This window comes from Mytilus trossulus, chromosome 2 (genome assembly GCF_036588685.1).
Source record: "Mytilus trossulus isolate FHL-02 chromosome 2, PNRI_Mtr1.1.1.hap1, whole genome shotgun sequence".
Lineage (NCBI taxonomy): Eukaryota > Metazoa > Mollusca > Bivalvia > Mytilida > Mytilidae > Mytilus > Mytilus trossulus.
In genome coordinates, this window is record NC_086374.1 from 19,667,384 (window position 1) to 19,691,025 (window position 23,642).

At 31.1% G+C, this 23,642-nt stretch overlaps 1 protein-coding gene across 4 annotated transcripts in view; it reads left to right on the forward strand.

Annotated features, from left to right (window-relative positions):
• LOC134706693 (parathyroid hormone/parathyroid hormone-related peptide receptor-like) overlaps positions 1–23,642 on the forward strand; it is a 152,347-nt gene that overhangs the window by 117,185 nt on the left and 11,520 nt on the right. For 3 of the 4 annotated variants that reach the window (XM_063565862.1, XM_063565863.1, XM_063565865.1), the window contains 5 exons: positions 1,066–1,168; positions 9,906–10,016; positions 20,015–20,160; positions 20,746–20,840; positions 21,249–21,417. In XM_063565862.1, coding sequence (XP_063421932.1) covers positions 1,066–1,168; positions 9,906–10,016; positions 20,015–20,160; positions 20,746–20,840; positions 21,249–21,417 — 624 coding nt within the window. Of the gene's footprint in view, positions 1–148; positions 1,033–1,065; positions 1,169–9,905; positions 10,017–20,014; positions 20,161–20,745; positions 20,841–21,248; positions 21,418–23,642 lie in introns of those variants that run through there. The other variant, XM_063565864.1, reaches the window with a different exon arrangement.

Consider the following 23,642-nt stretch of genomic DNA (forward strand, 5'->3'; position numbering starts at 1 on the left):
TATTGGCATGATTACGAGGAAAAAATACGTTTCCTTCAATACCAGAGAACAGTTTTTGTCGGGTTATTTTGTGATTTAAATTATTATGTAAACTTTTATCATATCGGTTTTCATGTAAAGCCGTTGTAACTTGAGAAAGTCGATTACAGAGAAAATATATAACTAGCGAACGCTTACAACGAACTGCTCGTTTATGATTATTATTAATAATAATGAATATGTCAACACAAACATTATTTGATGTCCGAATGTGAATATCAAATATTGGTGATTAATGTGAAATGGACATATATGTATTACCAACATTCAATTAGACGTATGATAGTCATGACAAATGAGTGTTAATGAAAATAATATTCCATTCGGATTTAGATATACAACAATCCATATAATAATTAACAAGTGTTGCATTTGCATGTCATAGTTTTTATGAAACCAGTGAATTCGACGCGGTCACGATAAAAGTATTTTGTTACGTTTACAAAGAAATGTACATTTGTATGAAATAGATTGTATCCGGAAGTCGTCATATTAATTACAGAAATCGACAAATAATTTATTTGTTTTAATTAATGAATGATTGGGTATTAACGTAGAGGCTATTTTAATTGGGGAATGATGGATAATGGGTGAAAATATGTAAACTATTATATATATTTAACAACATCTGTTTCACAGCGGATAGTGCACATTTTTTACTTAAGTATGATCGTTATAGGAAAACATCCTTAAAGAAGTTGTATACAGCACTTGAGTACTGACAAACGTTGTACATTTTCTTGCGATAAAATTCATTGAAGGAAAATAATATCAGAGCCTGTTTTGAACAGCGTTTAAAAATATCTAAGAATTGAATAAACGTGCAAGTGATCAAAATGACTATGTACAACTTTACAGACCTTGAGGCTTGGCTTCATTATAAGGACTACGAAAAAACTTTCATAACAATTGAGGATCAAAAAGATGTCATTGTGAAAAAGAAATTAGAATGTTATGGACTTATTTTTACGGAACCACCGAGGACAAGCAATGGTAAGTCTCATTTTTTACTTTTTTGTTTTGCAGGGGAGCGACCTTTTGATCAACAACGAAGAACAACAACGAAAGGTCCTGTTTCTTGAAGAATTACAGTGTAATAAAAGTATGCAACAAGAGAAACAAACTGAAGGTAGCATTAAATTACATTTGCATGAATATATTTGCAGCCCGAGGAGATCTTTTCGGTCATTTAGGGGATCACCGTTTCTGGAAGAATTATTTAGAACAGGATCACATATATTTCACCATTTGTTGTTAGAGGCATAGACATACACATTTCACAATTTATTTTGAGGAGTTTGGCATATGGATACACATTTCACCCTTTTATTGTGAGGAGTTTGGCATAGGGATACACATTTCACCATTTATTGTTGGAGGTATTCGGTATGGAGACATACATTTCACTAGTTATTGTTAGAGATACATGTTTTTGTCATAGAGACATACATTTCACTAGTTATTGTTAGAGATACATGTGTTTGTCATAGAGACATACATTTCACCATGTCTAAGTAGAAGTTTTGGTATGGAGACATTAATTCACTATTTCACGTCGGAGATGTTTGGCATACAGACAGACATTTCCTTATGTCCTGAAAGAGGTATTTGACATAGGACATACATTTCAACATTTCTTGGTATAGCTATTTATTCAGCACATGGACGAACATGTCTGTCATATTTAAGTACAGGTATTTGGCAGTGAGACATACAATTCACCATTTCTTGTTGGGTGTTTTTGACGTAGGGACAAACAATTCACTATTTCTTGGTAAATGTATTTTACACACAATTCACCGTTTCTTGTTTGTTGTTTTTGTCGTAGGGACAAAAATTCACTATTTCTTGGTAAATGTATTTTAAACACAATTTAAAATTTCTTGTGAGGGTTATTTTACTAAGAGACACATTTCACCATTTTTTGTTAGATGTATTAAGAATAGGATGATACTATTACAGCATATTTAATGATGCATCAATTGACGGAGCGTATCATTAATTTTATTTACCTATTTGTTAACCTTTTTATTCCAGAGTACGATATAATACAGATTGATATCTTAATTCATAATATACAAAGAAAAGACGTGTAAATTGTAACTTGATATTTATTGGATAAGTGCATGCTTGAGTGCGCTTAACGTCTCTTCAATAAAAACTTGTTTTTATACTCGGAAAAAATCTTGTATACATGTAAACTGAAGTCAACAAAACTCGTCAATTGTGAACACAAAATCATAAACAGAAACACACAAACAGGGCAAACGTGAACACTTATTGTTCGAGAATAAATATATTTCATATGTACATGTTAACAATTGTTTTTTATGTCTTCGTGTACAATTTCGTGTCGATTGAATTACATGTTCTATACAAAATGTCGTCAATGTGTTTAAATGCATTATATTTATTTCACTCAATATGAATGGACATAGGCGTTCAGTTGTGTTTCAAACTTCAGCGCCTAAAATATTGCATGCTGTCTGCCACAGAAGGTACGCTTCAATAATATGAAATACAATTGTTAAGTTAACGTAGTTTCGCACACACTTTCTTTTCCGCATTCGGCCAATATATGTACTGTTAATGTAATTGTCAAAATGTACTATTTGCAAAATGTACATGCATATTGATGACGGGAAACTTTGAAAGACAGTGTAAAGTATGTTGAATAAAACGAAGGGTCTAAAATCTGCAATGATTTAACGTCCTTTTTCCGAGTGAATATATTTATCATCCCACAAAACCAATCAAACTCTTTTATAGGGGTCCAAGTTCTATTTCCGTGTTTTCATGAGGAATGGGTTTTTTTGTCGACAATTCACATTTTTTATAATATCTCTGGATTGGGATTAAATTTGATAATAAAATTAATACATGAACATATTCAGATTTTTGAAAATCTCTTCATCTTTCCAAAGAAAAAATGGACCAATAACTCGATAAACTACTAACAAATTGATCTGACCTTTTGAAAAGTGAAGGGCAAAGAGGAAAATATAAACATGTCATCAGGGAATAAAGTTTTCAGAAACATAATAATTATAGAGATTTAAGGTCGAGAATAAATGCTGTCTGTAGAAAGCAATATATAACTTAACTTAACTTGAAAGGCTTGCCTATAGATCATACCATCTTCATCTACTTGTAGATATAATTAAAACTTGCTGTTAGTATGTATCAATTAAGTTGAAAGATACATCTTTTTAAGTGGCACTTTTTCAATAACAGAATTTCACGCAAATTTTATATGTGTTAACCTTAATATTTTCAAACCAGTTTTCGATAATCATACTAATTTTTATTCAAATCATGAATTTCATTTTTTTTATCAGTTGATATGAAATGTATGTTTAAAGGAAATTAAAATCCAATAGTCTTAAAAACAAAATAAGAAATATGATAGAGATAAATGAATCAAAACAGGATTAATGTTAGACATATATTGCATATACAAATTTTAATATTTTAACCTTTCTATAAGTTTTCGTGTAGCTCTAATAGACATTGAAGCGTTTTACCAGTGAATTATTCCTGTATAAATATAATCTTTGCCCCTATTAATTTGTTAAATGTGTTATTAAGTTAATGTAGCAAGTGCGATTTCTTTTCACGTGAATTATATTAACTGTTTTCTACAAATTTGATGTCATGCCCTTTTTATGTTTATAATTAATATTAAAGGTGAAGGGAACACTTCCACAGTATTCCAGGTTTTCTTACATCAAATACATGCATTATTAAGAAACGAAAAATATGGTATCAATTTGGAATTGACATTCTGAAACTGTAAAACAGGAAATCATAACGCAAATCAGAGGATGCATAATATCACTGTTGACCTCACAATCACAATGTGTTTACCATCAACCATCCATCTACTCAAAATTTAAGTATCTCTATAATACATTCGTATGTTGTGGTACAAATGGGTTCTGTAAAAAAAAAACAATGTAATAGTTTGTAAAAAATCATTAAATTCCACAATTTTGATTTGGCAAACAACAATAAGCAAACATTCCTAAACTACGGCATATGTTATTTCCTAATGAAATGAAACATCTATGAATACACGTGCTGTTCTCCGTTGCTCTCAATTGAAGTTTAACTGCTATAAATTACAACGCTACCAATAAATCAAAGGAAAATAAACCGAAAAGTCTGATTAAACTCGTTATTTATATACTCTTTTTAAGTACTTTTATAGACATCGGTCATACGCACAGTGACGCCAGTATACAAAGTATGTTTTCCTGTACGCTACCATTCCGATATGATATAGCAAATAATCTAATTCGATGTTTGTAAATGATATGTAGAAGTTCTGTCAAAAAAACAGTAATATATTTTCAAAAAATCACCTGATCGAAGCCAAGTCAAAAATTTAATTAACCTATAATTGACCTAACGATATAAGTTACAAACATGATTTCCAGGCATCTAATTAGTTATGATGGGCAATAATGTTGATGATAGCTGGAGTCAAATTTTGTGTTATCTTTTCTACCGAATCACAAATCTATCAATCTTGATAATTTTTCTGTATTTCACTGAAACAACTCAATATTTCAACCTGTTTTAATTAAAAGTGATCCTTTCTATTCTTCGACGAAATATGCATGCGAGCATGCCATTCTAAGTGATGGCATTTTTATTGTAGTACTGGGGTATTAAAATAGCACTTTCCAGAGATATCGCTTTCTTAGTTTAATATTTTATATGACTTATATCATTTTTATGCTGTATTATAAATACAAACTCTTTTAGACGACCACAAAAAAATATTTATAGCAAATAATGGGCAAAAAACGGGTAAAAACAAAGATACTTTGGTTTTATTTTAATTAGTTCAAAATAAGTCTATGGATCTCTACAAAAGTTTACCATACAAAAAGGAAGATTATGTTTGATTTTTTTTGGGGGGAGGGGGGCCAGGGCCCTAACCGTTCAGGAATTAGGGCCAAAAACAATACTTTTTACATTCTTTGTATATATACCTTTTACAATGGGAATTAATCGACAGAATTGAGTTCTCTAATTAGATATAGGAAGATGTGGTGCGAGTGCCAAGGAGACAACTCTAAGTTCTTTTGTATGCTGAATCTAACCATGTATTTATATTTTGGGTTCAATGATTCAAAACTTTATTCATCAAAATTGAATTAATGGGGTTATTTGATATGCCGAATCTTACTGTGAATATAAAAAAAAATAGATTTTTAATTTATGACCCGCTTTCAAATTGATTAACATTAAAGTCCAAAAAGTCTAAAGGTATTAAATTATTATACTGTAGCAAAAATGCATTTTTAGATGTTATTTATAGGCTGAATCTAAACATGTATTAATTTTGTTGATTTTAGGCCCAGTTTCTAAGTTGGTCTACATTGGAGTGTAGAATAAATTTTTGAATTTGCTTTATTCCAAAAATATTGAACGTATGTGGCTCTTTGATATACTGAATCCAACCATGTTTTTAGATTTTTTGGATACTGAACTATAATTGGTAAATGTGGCCACATCCATTCTCTATCAGAAACTATACTGTGTCAAATATTTAATCGCAATCCAAATTAAGAGCTGAATCAAGCTTGAATGTAGTATCCAATAAGTGTGGTTTTTTTTGTTAAATTATTTTATCCTAGCTCAAAGTGTGGTCAGATCAATTTGAAACTTATTAGACATGTCAGATCTGTACTTGGTGTCTTTTTGTTATTGGGATGTTTAAGTACCGAGCCACGGCTACTGTGTTTTGTTTGATGTATTACTATTTAAAATCTCAGTGGTTGTAGTTGGTTCATGTTTGTCAAATTCGTTTTTTGTAAATTGTTTTGTTATAAATTAGGCTGTTAGTTGTCTTTATTGAATTGTTTCATATTTTCATGCCGGGTCCTTTTATAGCCGACCATACGCTATGGGTTGACCCTTTTATAGCCGACCATACGGTATGGGTTTTTCTCATTGTTGGTTGCCTGAAATTACTTACACCCACTTAAATTGAACTTTTGTGGATAGTTATCTCCTTGGCAATCACATTGCATCTCCTTATTTTCATATGTTCATTGTCTTGTTGTTAGCTTTTATACAATTCAAATGGCAAGCCTTAGTACTGTAGGTTGTAGTTTAATCCCAAATTTTATCAGTTATACAGAATTTGCGTGAATTTAAGAAACAATTACATAACACCGACAAATTTGAGTTAAGCAATAAAATCCAATACGATTACGTTTATTTTTACAGTATATATTGGTTTTTTTTTATCATATATCCCGATTATCTACCATCTTAAAGTAAAAATTTATGTTATGTGAATTTGATTGATCCTTTTAAAGATGTGGTGTAAGGTGTCATCACGAAAGGGAGTGTAATTGATTAAATTAGAAATAGTTTACGTTTGTCTTATCTTTTATTTTTTGTTATTTACTTTTCCGCGGTTTTAAAGCAGAACAGATTCTTTTTTTGTTAAAGAAGTTAAGGAGATTACTCCCAAATCTTGCTTTCGCTTTATGCAAAAAAGATTTTGAAAGTTGAGCCTTACAGAATCCAGAAGATGTTTAAAAAATTAATAACTCAATTACTAGAAGGAAGTTTTACGAAAAGTCTGTAAAACAATAATGTTTGCATAACAGGGAAATCGTAAAAGGTTGGAGGTTGGCACCAAAACAAAAAAACAATCCGCCATTCTTCATGGAATAACAATTTCTGTCTAATATCAGTATTTACGAAAGATTTTGGTTCTCCGGAAATTTCTTGTAATCGATGGATTTCAAAATATACTGATTTTTTGCAGTGATCTTTCATTTGCGCCACAAACCACATTCCGTTTGCGCAAATAAAACAGTTAAATAAAGGCAAATAGTATAAAAACAGTATTATTCAAAAGAGATTTTAAATACTAACTTCAAAATACAGTTGTTGATTGCAAAATAAAACATATTCCTTCGATTTACACTGAATAATCATGTGTGGTCTTAAAGGATCACATACTGTTTTCCCGGCTCTATTTTCAAATAAAGAGGTGTTAGATGATTGCAAATGAAACACTATCAAGGTCAATTAAAGTAGACGAACACCATTATAGACAACCGTACGGCTTTCAAAAACCAAATTAGTATAAGTCGGCTTTATACTACACCAACATGTAAAATATGAAACAATCCAAATCTGAGAAAGCTAACGGAAAATAACTCAGAATTGACAATGTCAATCTTGACACCTCAAATATGTTAGCACTGTAATGTTAAACCTAAGTGACGCTCAGTTTTTTTTTTTAAATAAGTATGAACTTACTCAGGTACCCACATCCAGGAGAAATATTTAAAAACTAGATGTTTCAAAGCGACACGAATGGCCCGTCCCAAAAAGTTGAAAAATCTTCAATTTCAATATCACATCTGGACACAAACATGATGGTAGTCTCACATTGATATGTTCATAATTATAAATTAACTGTTAACAAAACTCAGCTCAAAATGTGGAGGCCTATAGAAAAAATTGTCTGTATAACTATTAAAAAAACTCAGCTCAAAATGTGGAGGCCTATATAAAAAAAGTCTGTTTAACTGTAATTTTCAACAATTTTCAAAGTTGTAAACCTTTAATTTTGGCAAAAATTAATGTAGAGGACCAAACTTAAACTTGATCTGTACCTCATCAAGATTAACTCACAAACCAAAAATCAGCCCAATATCTGAAGGCGTTTAAAAAATAAACTACTTATAACTGTGATTTTCAACGATGTATCAAAGTTCAAAGCCCGTAATTTCAGCAAAAAATAGCGGAGCGGAAGGAAACTTAAACTTGATCTGTAACTCATCATGGTGAACTCCCAAACCAAAAATAAGTCCAATATCTGAAGGCTTTTAGAAGAAATAAAACGTATAATGGTCTGTTGTGGAATTTCGGAATTTCGGACAAGAATAAAACTATATGGCACCGACAACTTCGTTGCGGGGCCATAAAAATATACACTCAATCTCAATAATACCTGTAAAATGGCGCAATGCATTTGTTTTATTTTTAGTGCAAATTAAATATAACATTGTGGCGCAGATGCAATGCGCCTTATCCTGTACAGGGAATGGTCGTTTGATTTTTAATAGCGGAAGGTTCTGCAGATACTTTTATCCTGATTTTTTACATATTTTAAATAGCACACCCTAGTTTAAATGATCCATGTTATTTTTATATTTAATTTGCATTGATTAATGATGTCTCCTGAAAGACATACAATATATGTTTTAACTACATGTTTTTGGTGAAATAATTGTATTCAACACAATGTCAAAATTTCAATAGGATGAGTTTTGTAATTGAAATATGTCTGCTTTAATGACCTAGTTTAGAGCTAAATACAGTCAGTCACATTAAACTTTTAATCATGCATTTTCCGTAATTAAAAATTTTGCTTAAATATGGTGTTAAATATCCCTCAAGATTTCAAAAGAAGTGGAAATATTGCAATAATGATTTATTGCTTTTCAATTGAGATCAGGATCCCCATTTACATATATATGTATAAAGACTCGATTAATATATTATAATGTAATACATTAAGAAGATAAATTAAAAGCTGTGGGTAAATACAATCAAATCTTTATGTTTTTCTGTTCCTTTTGCAACTCAAGGGTAGATAATAAGTTTGATTACCTACTGGATGCATTTGTTTTGAAGAAGTATAAAATCTATTGAAATAGATTTTGAAATTATGCAAAAGATGATTGATTACATTTTAGAATGTTTATTATATAGTCTAACCTTGCCAATTTATATGAGTTAATCAATGCATCCAAATCTAAAATATACATTGTATTATACATCTCATTTAAAAATTAACTTAAAAACAGTTCTTAAAATTGCACATATGTAATTCCTTTTCTGTAATATACATGGCATGTGTCATCTTTAATTAGAGTTGTGTTTATATTTTACTGAACCGCACAATTTGCTTATAGATCATTACCCAGAGATGAGGGTTCATTGGTTGTATCCAATATACCGGTATCAGAATTCATAGTTCGGAATAGATTGATTGGAACTCATAGATCTAGGTGTTTGCGGTTTATATATTACAATCTTTCCGATATATAGGTGCACATGCTGTTTTCACTGATTAACCATCTTTCCGATATATAAGTCATCATACTATCTTCAATGATTAACAATCTTTCCGATACATACATGTAGGTCCTCGTGCTGTTTTCAGTGATTTACAGGAGTCGGCACCATAATCGCTAAGCCCCTCTTAGATTTGTCTCTACTGCTCCGACTGCAATTCCAATACCATGCAATCGTGTACAGCCTATTTATATCTATGTTTCATACTGCATATGTAGTAACGATAGCCGGTAATATGTTGTGTTCCCCAATTCACCTTTAAATGAGGACTTAAAGTGTGTACACTCGTGCCCCCTATATTGTTTCGCTATTACGTCTCAGTAACATAACGTATAGACTAGTCAGACAGATAACCAATCTATATGTCTGTTGGACTAGGCTACTTCTAAAGGAGGGTAGTATACCTGACCTAATAATGACTTCACGGTTGAGCTTGCAAGCAAGCTAACGAAAGATATTACATGTGCCTACACACTCAATGAAATCGGCTGTAAAATATGCTTAACTTGTCATTTTGCATTTCACTGTTATTTTATGAATCCAAAGATTTTTTTTATTTACAGTCGAATATGAAGGAAGCATAAATGAAGTTTTATACATATATTGGTTTTCTCCCTTTTTTACATATATACAACAAAGAATGGCAATAATTTTGTAACAATTTCTTGTGTTTTTTAAGCATATTTCTTATCAAATTATGGTAGGGTTACAATTTTTCAATACATTTATGTATTTGTTTAATTCAGGACTGTATTGCAATATTACATGGGATGGTATATCATGTTGGCCAGCCACAAAAGCAGGAACAGTAGCTGTCAAACCTTGTCCTGACTATATAAACAGACTTGATCCAACAGGTAAGGATAATGAATGACAAGTTCTTTTAACTCAAAAGTATAAGTAAAACTCGTATACAAGTTACTGTGTGCTAAATGCTGGCTAAATGTATCAATCTATAGTCCGATTCATGTTGGGGACAAGCACTTTGCACAAGAAAGTGGTGGGTTGGAACAAGTATGTTATTATATACCTTAGAATATTTTCTGCAGTAGTGTTTTTAAAAAAACCCGACGTATACTGTCTTAACCATCCATCTTTTTGTATTTTTTTTATTTCAAGTCAACATCGCGTTTATAAAACAATACCTACCACCTTACTAGTAATATAGAATCTAACACGTGTGAAAATAAGTTTTTAAGGCACTTTTGAAATGTTAAAAGCAATAAATGCTTGTAGGTATTATGGAATACTTACATAATATAGATGTTTCATTAAGATTCCATCAATGTCCTGACAGACACACATTTGATGGAGTTTCACTATGATGTTTTAAGTGGCTATAAAATGCATTACCTATGACTGCACGTGTTTTACTTGACAACGTTACAACACTGCGTAAAATATTTATAACAAAACATGTTTGTCTTGCCTGTTTGCATTTAAACTTTATTGTGAGAATTGGATTTATTTTGCTCGTTTAATACAAACTGTGCTTTGACAAACGTTTCATTTAAATAAAAGGACAAAAAAGCATGAACTTCTTAGTTATTCAGCAGATTAATAATTAAAAAGATAGAAGAAGGTAAATGACCGTATTATTTGGCGTCTGTATTATGTCTTTTATCATACATGAGTTAATTCTTTAGTTACATTCTGATGGTTGATTCAAGTAAGCCTTTTCTTGTCCTCCATCCTTCATTTTCAAAGGAATTTAGAAAAAGCTGCATTTGTTGTTGGAAATCCATTTTCGTTTTGCATGAATGGGTTATGAGTCTTATGACATTCTGATTTTGTTCGCGTGATGAATGCTATTTTATCATTCTTTGGAGTTTTAACTTTAACCTTAACCAATTTTCCCCAGACACATTAATCTTTTTTCTATATTTTCCTGTATTTAAACTGTCATATTTCTGATGACCATTTTTGATAATAAATAAAGAATGGCGAGGATGCTACATTTGACATTAACACTATGTAGACAGAACACATTGGTTGTACAATGGGAATAGTATACATTGTATATTGTACAACTCTTAATATTATTCGGTGAGGCTCCTAGAAATAGTTGTATTTTATATGTGTGTCCTTTTCTTTTTTGTGTTTTGCTCTTTCGGTTTTACGAAAACTATCCAGAAGACACGTAACTAATTTTAACAAACTGTTGAATAAAATTTGTTCCGCATCGATTCAGGGAGATTTGTGTCCTCCGTCTGATTCTCAAGTATATACCATATACTGTGAGCTTGAGAAACGCTTATCGAGATTTATGTCCGTCGTACTTATTCTCAAGTAAATCCCCTACTGCCGTTTGAGAAGCACTCATCGAGATTTGTACCATCCGTCTAAATTCTCTGGTAAATTCCTGTACTAGCAGCTTGAGAAGCACATGGCGAGATATGTGTTCTACGTCTGATTCTCAAATAAATACCATCTACTGGAAGCCTGAAAAGCACTTATCGAGATATGTGTCCTACGTCTGATTCTCAAGTAAACAACATCTATTGGAAGTCTGAAGAGAATATTTGTGTTCGTCGTCTGATTCTCAAGCAAACCCCTCTACTGGCAACTTGAGAAGCACTTCTCGGGATTTGTACTCTCCGTCTGATCATCAAATAAATCCCCTCTCCTGCAGCTTCAAAAGTACTTATCGAGATATGTGTTCTTTGTCTGATTCTTAACTGAAGATCCTCTACTAATAGCTTGAGGATCTCTTATCGTGACTTGTACTCTCCGTCTGATTCCCAAGTAAATTCTCTTTACTAGCAGCTCGAAGAGCACTTATCGAGATGTTTACTCTTCGTCTAATTCTCATGTAAAACCCCGCACTGACACTTGGAGAGCGCTTATCGAGATTTGAGTCCTTTGTCTGATTCCCAGAGGCACGTAAATATATGTATGTTAAATAACGATTCAAACAGTGCATCATTAGCCTATTTGGCTGGTTGAAGTTTTATATTATGTATTCAATGTAACGATATACTTCAAATTCAGGTTGCACTTTAATAAACAATTCTTCTTCTTCTTCTTCTATACATATATGGTAATCATTAAAATATAGATTACTTCAAAATCCCGAAAGGTATGCGTGCAGAACTCTTTTGCTTTGCTAGTATCTTTTAAGTAAAAGCAAAGTGGGAACTACTTGATAACAAAATCAAGCAGGACTTAAATGGATTCGCATTGAGTATGCAGTATATATACATTTTTTTATATGTATAAAGTAACAAGTTTTATTGGTTTTCTTTGATCTGTAAAGTGACTTTCCATTGATTACATTACTCCAGAAATCTAATTCAATAAAACTGAACAAATGTACAGTTATAGCATTGAGAATGTACGTTTCTATATAATACAACACAGTGTTCATGGACGTTTAACACTCCCGAAAAATATTGTAACAGTAGTTGTAACCTGTGTTTAACCTTGACATGTTTAATCATTACTATTCAAAAATATGAATCATAACAACCAATTCGTACTTACAAATGAGTGGTCTTCTTTATAGAGTACTTTATAATTGACAAGAGACCTTGCAGTTTAAGCAATGACGATCCTTCCTATAATTGATAGATATTAAATACTAAGTTTAACTTCTACTGACAACTATTTTAAAAATGACTATTATCGCTATTTTGTGCATTTTTCCTTTGATCTTTTTTGTGATAATTTTCATAGATATAGATTATCGTTGATTATCTCAACGAGATTGATTTTCTCGCTTGAGCTGGTACAGCGAAAGTGAGAAAAGCAATCGAGTTGAGATGACCAATGATAATCTGTTTATCGCTATTTTACCTATGACGACGTTGTCAATTTCAATGTCAATTTCGTTAGCAACGCCACGTGGCCTCCTTAGTTTCTAGTGATAATTTTTCCATATCAAGCGAGAAGCACGATATGAAAATTATCACAAAAAAATATCAAACGAAAAATGCACAAAATAGCGATAATCTATAATTATAGGCAACAATAAAGCAGCTGATAAATTGTTCTATCCGGGTTCTCGTCCATCTGAAACTCGAATAGATAAAAATAACATTTTTGTTCATTCCTCACAGCCACGGTTTCTCAGTATTATGTAGTTTCCGTGATAAGTTTCCCTTGTTTCCCTCCGTATTTGGATACGAAACTTAGCATACAAGAAACAATAATATTGTGGTTCTTATCTTACAAAGCGTGAACATGTTGGTGATACAATGAAAAAACGCACGCATAATAACAACAAGGAAATTATAAAATATAAAATGAGTTTTACAACTTAATACAGGTCATATCACTGCAATTTGAATTATGGAATTAAGAAGATTTTTATTTCATAACACTGCTATTTCACTCAGGGAAGAAGTTTATTATTTCATATTACTGCTATTTCACTTAGGGAAGAAGATTTTATTTCATTACACTGCTATTTCACTTAGGAAAGAAATTTTTATATTATTTTTTGAATCATTTTCCATTTCTTTGATATAGAGATTGTGTTATGTTGGTTGTTTATTGTTTAAAAGTTTATAAGACCACACATCTAAGACAAGACAATGATATTGATTTAAATCTTAAGTAGGACTAGGCATTATCGTTAATTTTAAATCTAAAGTATAATTTATGGTACATCAAGATATGCTGTTGTTATCAGTTCAAAATAGCTGTCCCTTCCTTGAACTTTCATTGATATATAATTCATACTGATTTTTTTCTACACAATGCATCATGACATCGTGAAAAACACAAATACCTTCATAGCGGAAATTACATTTACATCTTGATTAGACTACGGACAACGTATTACACTACCGTGTTAACGTCTACAGGAGAACTGATCATTCAGTCGTTAAACCAGCATAATTGAAATTATTGTTTTCATTTGAAGGACAAAGTGATTGCTAAGCCCTTATTATAAGACAGCTGTTGCTCAGCAAGTTCACTACCATTCTATTAATAAACCATAAATGGAAAGGGAAAGGCCTAGATCCGTGTAAATTAAACAGTTGATATTGGTGACTTATATTAAACCCCAGAAGGAAAATTCGACCCTGCGATTCAATATCTGAACTTCAAATCCGATATTTTGAGTATCCAAAATAGTCGATCAGCATTCGGCATTAAAATCTTTCAAGTTATGACAACTTTATCTACCTGCTTTGAAGGCACACGTATCATACTTACACTTGAATAAATTTACCCTTATGTGTAACCTTTAAACATAAATTGTCGTATTTACCTATAATAATAAACAATTTAGTTTTTTTCAAAATAAGTTAACCATGGGTTCCACAGTTGTGCCATAGTTGTGGTGAGCGTATTTGTTTTATTCCACCTCAAACAGTATTCGTCTATTTCAAGCGAAGAGTTTTCGAAGGTTGCCGTTTGTCATAGCCATGTAGCTATATAATCGTTAAATAATGGCCTTGAATTGGCTATAACTTTGGCTGTTGTTTTTGTTTTCTTTTGAATTGTGTGTCATCCGTGGTCTCTGTAGATTACATACATCATCGGTTTCCCTCATTGTTGAAGGACATACGTAAACAGCCTTGTCTATTGTTAATTGCATGATACTTATCTCATTTGCGATGATACTACATCTATATATTTCAACAAGCTCAGTATCATTGTGCGTTCACACGTTGCAGTTTCTGTAAGCTTGTATTTTGTGTTATCTGTTATTTAGGATTAACAATTTTATGATAGGCACAACCGATCTTATATTTTCTATCTGATATTCTTAATTGAAACTGTCATTCAAAATGAATAACTTGAAGGTGGTCTTATTCACACCTACATAATTCATCATTCCATAATGGATTTACTTTTATCATTCAAAGGCATGTTAAATGCGATTTGCTTTTTTATAAGAAGCAATTAGTGTCTCAAACAGGAGTAAGCACATAACTTTTAAAAAAAAGACTTTAGTTAAGATTTCTGGAATTACTGAAGAATGTATGAATAAAACTATGTCTAATCAGAGATTGTTTTGTAGTACGAAAGATAAATAAAATACTTATTAGATTAGTAGAAATATCGATAATAAAACTTTTGCAATGATAGACAACAGCTTTTTGTTATTATACGTGTATCTGTATTAGCATGGTCAAATCAATGTTTTCGATATGTTTTAGCTTTATATATTTTTTAAAACCCAAAGCGCTCATAATTCAGGAATCTTAATGTATATGCCAATAAATATGTTCGGCAATATGGATAAAAGAGTTTTTGTCTACTTTGACCCTTCATGTAGAAAATAGAAATCTGTGTTATATATCACAGTGCATACAGTAAAATCACAAAAATACTGAACTCAGAGGGAAATTCAAAACGAAGTCTCAAAATTGCAAAATCAAAAGCACAAACACATCAAACGAATTGATAACATCTGTCACCTTCCTGGCTTGTTTACATTCATTCTCTAGCACTGTGTTGATAACGCTGCATATGGGCTTTGGGGGATGGATTACGTTTTCCTCATTTGCAAGGTTACCGTTTATATACGCTATAAGTGTTCATTTCAGTTATATAGTTTTCATGTTTTGGAGTACTTATATATATTTATTCCTGGCTTAATCATTTTGGGGATTGGACGTTTCTGCAAATGTGAAATTTTAATTTCAATTAACCTCCAGGAAGTTGAACCGATGGAAACATAAAGTTAAATTTGAATAATGTAAATATTTTGATATTTACATTTAAAATTCGCTTTTACTTAAAACACAACATTATGGTAAAGGTATGTTCATTAGTCACTTCTAAAATTATTGCACATGAACAGACAAAATCATCCCCGGGGTGCAGAATTGTAAGTCCAGGTGTTGTGGAAAATATTTATTGCAAGGATGTGTTCAGGTTACAAATGTTTTGAGCCGGTAGTAATATGCAGTTATAACTGACAAGTTTTCACATGCAATAGTTTTTGATTTATAATACTATAATTGTGAAAGAGTTAAAATATAAATGTTAAAGTTAAATCTATGTCAGTATAATGTAAGATCAATTTAGTCTTAATATTATTATTGTGTAAATATCTGTATCTCGTGACGTCATCACAATAAATACAAAATTGCAGTCTTTGTTTATTCAATTCCGTTTCCTTTTATAAAAATGACTTGAATAATGCGACTTGACTTGGGATATGTATAACGAGACGTGGTAAAAGTGCTTAACCCTATCCTAATTTTGGACCGTTTTGTTACATTACAATATAACAAATCTGATAACTAAAAAAGCATATTTTTAACAACAAAAATATCATTTTTAACAACATCAAAAAAGACCGATATATCTGTATTGACGTTTGCTATTCAGAATGTTTTGACAGCCAAAGCTTTCGTCGAATTCATGTTGATAACTCTAACGTCAACACATAGAACAGTGTAGAATTTGTTGAAAAGGAAAAACAATGAGAAAAGAAAGCTCAAATATTTGTGACATCTGTGACACAATATAGACCAGGACAGAAGAGGAAGAGAACACAGATTTGAGACTTGTGATAGATTTGAGGTGCACCTGTTTATAAGTGATATTCAACATATAGACTTTATCATGAAATATTACATGAGACATGTTGTTTGAATTTTTACACATTGGTTTCATACTTTTATCAATAGAGAAGTGCTATCACGTACAATAAAATAATTTATTGGCATATTTTTATAGGCATTTACAACACATTAAGTGAACAAATAGGTACGTATGGTGCATACATACGGAATCCATCGACTGTCTTAGCATGGTTTCTATCAAACAGTTAACAATCACAAATTTCAGGCTCTAAAGTCAATTCCAAGCATTTTTCACATATTATGATAACATTTACAATAATAATATAGAAAAAAAACAATTGTATGTGTTTTCCTAAAGTTAGAAATACTAGAAGACACCCGCGAAATCGCGGGCGTTCAGAGCGTGGAAGTATATAAATACTAACAGGCCGAGTTTATTATGATCCGGATTTTCGATATGCCGAGTTTGTTCCTTTAGGGTACTAGTATGCAAGTTAACAGCTGTGAGATACATCCGGTTCCAATTCGTTCGATTGACGTCTGGATTTAGAACAGACGGGACCTGTTCACAACACGCCAACCGAGTGCACCCATAGTATAAAAAAAACCACGCAAACTTGATGTCTATTCTGACTTAAAATGACGGAACAATATCCGGACGTCTTTTTTTTTTCGTTTTTCTCCCAAAATAAGTCAAACTGGATAATCATTTATTCTAAAAACAGTTGTTGGCATGACACGGGTTATGTTCTTCTCATATATGTTATGATGGTATGATACTAAACCCCTAACGGGAAGGATTGTGCCTGATGTTCATATGATGAACTCATAATCTTTCAGTCAGTTTAATTGAAGTCTGGAGCTGGCATGTCAGTTAACTGCTAGTAGTCTGCTGTTATTTATGTATTATTGTCATTTTGTTTATTTTCTTTGGTTACATCTTCTGACTCGGACTTCTCTTGAACTGAATTTTGATGTGCGTATTGTTATGCGTTTACTTTTCTACATTGGTTAGATGTATAGGGGGAGGGTTGAGATCTCACAAACATGTTTAACCCCGCCGCATTTTTGCGCCTGTCCCAAGTCAGGCCTCTGGCCTTTGTTAGTCTTGTATTATTTTAATTTTAGTTTCTTGTGTACAATTTGGAAATTACATGTAGTATGTATTTGTTTAGGGGCCAGCTGAAGGACGCCTCCGGGTGCGGGAATTTCTCGCTACATTGAAGACCTGTTGGTGACCTTCTGCTGTTGTTTTTTTATTTGGTCGGGTTGTTGTCTCTTTGACACATTCCCCATGCATTTCCATTCTCAATTTTATAAGAATGGATGACAAATTCGACTATGCATTATACCTATAGGACACAGAGACATTGATATTGGTCATCTTATCGAAGCTATTCCTTTATTCCCTTTTAAACCTATAAGATTCGTTTAAAGTACAACTCGTTAGTTCATTTACTTATATTTTGATATCCCAGAAAATGAAAAACTAGAAAGCCAAAGTAGAGTATCTCCGATTAGTCTTTACACGATCAACTCAATAGATTAAGTTTCAATTGTTTTATAATTTCCGTACAGAGACTCAAAAATAACTTTTGCTTGAAAAATTGAAAACAAAATAGTTTATAACTTGCATGCATCCGAAGCGCCAATGTTGATTTATCTCAAACAAGAACGCTTAAACCGAATATTTGAAAGCAAAGGATGTTAAAGAACCGAAACAATTCAAAAGTTATATTACCAATAAAGGGAATTTAAATAATAACAAAATCCCTATAAGAGCAGTTTTGCATGAGCAAGGGAGGAAGGTGAAACCTTAGTTTTTTTTAATAATATCTAAATTCATATCCTGGATCTGCAATGATAAGGTTTACAAGCGAACACAAAATATACCCAAGTTGTCTTTTCCTGTTTTACGAGTCTTTAAAAAAATGGTATCATAGAACATACTCCAATTCATTTGAATCATCAATAAAACATTATTATATTATTTCATAGACAAAAGACCCTCCTACGCAAAATACATTCTTTGTTTCAGATATATATTACATTTTTCATATATACTATATTACATATAATACCATCTTATCAACTAGTTATTACAACAAGACCTTTATGAACTTGATATTAGTGATGTTTTATCGCATAACATGTATTTTTTTTTATAATTTTACTGATGTTCAAATGAATGAAGATTATCCTTTGTTTCTCTTAAATTGGCTAAGATAAAATCATTATCTTCTTTTAGATGCGAGACTGTTGTAATATGTATGTCTTATTTGTAACAAATATTGTCTGTGTTCTCATCTTTATATCAGATAATAACGAAATCTAGCAGTTTTATATTCTTTTCTTTCTTTTTATCATACAAATATGATATAAGATGAATTCTTATAAATTAATGTCTTTGATATTTGTAGTCAATTATTGATAAGGAAAATAAAGAATCCGAAATAGTTAAAACATATATGGCTCAATGGCAAAGAACTTTAGAAGTCGATACCATTAAAGATATACGATAATCATAAAATTCTAAAAAAAACCAATAAAATTATCATGACTAACAATTACTCAGTTAGAAAGTTACTGGCTTACATTTCTGAAATGAAGAGATTCTGCACTTATGACTATATTAATTGGCAGTTTTAGTTTTTTGTAGAACGTATATTGGGACCGATTTCATTTCACTTTGTCTTACTACAAAATATGATAGATATGACATTAGATGTCTAAAAGAATATTTATTATATTTTGCACTATTTTTCAGATAAGCACAATCATACCTTGAAAACGGTTTAAACTGTCAGTTTTGAAGACATGCACATTCTTTATAATCAATTTTAGTAAATAAAATAATGCATCTATAAATTCGTTCTCGACTTGTTTTAAGAATAGATGTATTACTGTATGCTCCATTTTGTTTTTCCCTCAAATAAAGAACGATTTAAATTTGTTTTATAAACGATAATATCACATTCAATAGTGTTCTTTATATATGAATCCACTGACTGGCTTTGCTCTAAAACAAAAGTAATATTACAAAAATACTGAACTCCGAGGAAAATTCAAAACGGAAAGTCCGTTATCAAATGGCAAAACCAAAAGCTCAAACACATCAAACGAATGGATAACAAATGTCACATTCCTGACTTGGTACAGATATTTTCTTATGAAAAAAATTGTTTTTATAGCTATCTAAACCTTTCACTTGTATGACAGTCGCATCAAATGTCAAAAATAGGGATGCAGCAGTCAAATTGTGTTACAATCTTAACCATTAAAACAAACAAATATGTACCCCAGTAACATTAGTCTCTATGTCGACTTTATTCAAGTCTAAGTTTGCTTGCTTATTGTTTTTTCAGAGAATGTTACCCGACGTTGCGAGTCAGATGGAAGCTGGTTTGTTATTGCAGATACCAATAAAACCTGGTCTGATTATAGCGCATGTGTAATGAATAATATTCCTGTCAATGGTGTTCCTGGACAACCAGTCCCTGCTATTATCAAGGTGAGCCAATTTAAACATTACTCCAATTAATGGATTCATGAAGTATTTCTATGGATTCATGGCACTTCTCTACTTGACAATATTAAATATTAAAAATCATACTGTTTGGAGTATAAATGCTCGTAGTGATTAAGGCGTGGAATATTGATTTTAATAATCTTGATACGAAAATAGGCATGATGTTTTTGTCTGTAAAACTCCTTTAGAAATAGCCACCCCTTTTACACATCTAAATTTAAGGTCCCTATGATTGATTTGGTTTGTTTTTTTTATCATTCAAAATATTTTGAAAATTTAGATATACAACACTTAATAAAATCATCAAAAACACGAAGGAAGTGCAAAAAAAAAATTCTTTTAAGTTTCATGACAATGCAGTCACTACTTTAAGAGAAGATGGGAATACCATGTGCAGACGAACTTACGAAGGAACATTCCAGTGATATCTATTTGTTAATTTTCATTTTCATGTATTTTCTTATTAACAAAGAATATATATATATATAGGTGTTATCAATCTTTTAAATATATGTTCATTATAAATATATTATAAATCATTGTCAACTTTTAAAATTTCAATTCTAGGACCACATGGACAACCTTACAATTATGAAACACACCGGTTATGGATTGTCATTAGCGTCTTTGTTAGTTGCAGTAATCATAATGTTATACTTCAAGTAAGATATAAATCATATTTTCGTTTATATTTAGCATTTAGATTTCCTTTAACTACGTTATATCTAATGTCAAAGTGATTTAGATTCATACATCATTTATATTTATACAATTAAAATTTTAAGATTTAAATGCAATCAAACCAGCAAACATATATAATACATATATGTTTTCTTTCCAGTAACAATGTGCCTTTTTATTTGCTTAAAAAACAATGCTACTTAAATCTAGCAAATAATCATTGAGGTGCTAAACTGTAAAATAAAATGAATAAGTCAAAATCTTTAGTACACTGATAATACGTGCAATTTGACTCGAAACTTAAAATTTTCTTCAACGCCTTTATCATATTATCGTTTCGGAATATCTGACTTATTAACCTTAACAATGTGTTTGTGTTTTTGTTTCAGAAAGCTGCATTGTCCACGGAATACCATTCATCTGAATCTTTTCTTGTCGTTCATCCTGAGAGCTATCATATCTTTCATTAAGAATGGTATTATGATAGAAGGTTTAGGATTTTCCAGTGACGTCTACTATAACGACAAAGGACAGTTAGCTTTTCTCCCAGAAGGATTAGTAAGTTAAATGTTGGCAAACAAATGTTTGTATTATTTCTCTTTGAAAAGTTACTGTATAAAAGAATCTCATTGACTAACAGCTGACAAGATAACTGAACATGCAGTTGAGCATTTGAAATTACTTCCTTAATAATTTTAAAAGTACATAACGTTATTCTGTTTTCTTAGTACCAATTATTGTGTCATTGATAGAAATAATTTCGATTGGATAAATTCAAACTCTGCTGGAATATAAATGTAAAAAAACATTGCAAAATAAAATAAATAATGAATGAACAAAAATCACATTTTGATTAAATTTTCTGATTTGATATCAAAACGGAAATCAAACTTAACATCATTACATAATAACTTGTGTCAAAATCTTGTTGACTGTTATTTTGATTGATATTTCTTCACGTAATAATTTGTAAAGAATATTTATTTGCAAGAATGAACAGTTTTTCCCTTGAATTGCGTTTCAGATAATTTTGATGGTTTTGCATTATATTTGTTCCTGGTAGAACAACCACTATGCTAAAAAATGTAAAGCGATGCGAAGTTATTCTCTTTACTTAATCAGTTCTTGACAGAATAAGCAAAATACTACAGATAAAAATTCATAATGTAGACCAAAATGTCTTTTATATACTTGAAAGAAAAAGAATAAAACCACATTATTTTACTCGTATAGTTGAGCTGAACTTTTTTAATTAAACTGATGTAGCCTAGTAAAAAAGTAAAATCACCAAAATACTGAACTCCGAGGAGAATTCAAAAAGGAAAGTCCCTAATCAAATGGCAAATTCAAAACCTCAAACAAAGTGCGACATCACAAAGAACCAACAAAATTTGTCAGTTCTCTAGTTATGTTGCTACATGTTCTATAGTATGTATCCGTTCAGTTATCTTGACCATAATGAATTCATTTTTCATTTTGCTGTAAATATTTTATAAAAATATTCAATCCTACTTTATGAAGATTTCGTGAAAAAAAACATGATCCCTTTCATGAATTTTCTTCTCTAGATTTTATTTTAATGTTGATAATGTCATAATGTAAGGATTGTTTTTGGCTGCATCAGGTCCGAGACCACAATTATTTCGTAGTGCATTTCTTTAAGAACATAAATAAAAATTAAAAAAACTTTTACAGTGTGTTGTACTATTTTTGGGAAAAATTATATCAAAATTATAGAAAACTTCATCGGCTCTTACTCCAAATATGGACAATTTTATGTTTAGGGCGTCTTGAAATCTTTTGACAGCTTCCGAAGTACTAATTCTTAATCTTTTTCAGCTGGACCAAATCACAACTTTCCTTTAAAATTCTGGACCCAAATTTTGTTTACCGTGTAATTTCACCCCCTACTTGTAATTTGAGGCATTAAACATGAAGAAATAAATTTGGAAGGGGTATACAAATTAATGGCAAGTAACCTACTGCCAACACTAGGGACTACATTTGTAAGGACGACAATTGTGGTCTCGGACCATCATATTCCAAAAATTCTAACTCTTGAATATAAATAACTGTCTTAAGCAAATATCCATCGATTTTGTTCTTTTTGTTTTGTTTGTATGTACGGTGATGTGAGTTTATTCTACATTTTAAGCATAATTAGATAAAAAATCTTCGAAATTTTATGCAAAAATTCGAAATATAATTGGTGTTAGAAAGAAAGAAAGAAAAGTTGAGCCAGATAAGTTAAAACTATCAAACATGTTTGTCACTTTCCATGTTTCCCCAGTGTGTCCTGATAAATTTATATCAACCTATTCAACAGCGAAAACAATAAATAAACTGTTTCGGAGTGACAGAAGTGAATAAACATTGGTAATCCCCTTTTTCTTTATATCAATGTAGTGGTGAATGAAATTCATTTTTATCTATTATTACTACCGATGTGTTGACGACCTTGACTACCCATGAGGATTTCAATTGGTCTGTAGATTTAATGTGAACACTTAAAAATACAATTATTTTGTCTCTTAACTAGTAGGTACATGTTCATTCTCCATCGATGCCTATTTGTGAGATTGTTTGACCACTAATGAGATATGAAATCCTCTCAATAACAAAACATGCAAAATCAAATACTAGTATGATGTTTTTGTTTGAAGAATTTCAATTCGTGTTAAAAATGTAAAAACTCTACTGTATTTATGATTTCTGTTATTTAGCCCTGACATTATTATTATAATTTTAAAGAAGATGCGGGGTTTTGGTTTCTTTTTTTGAGG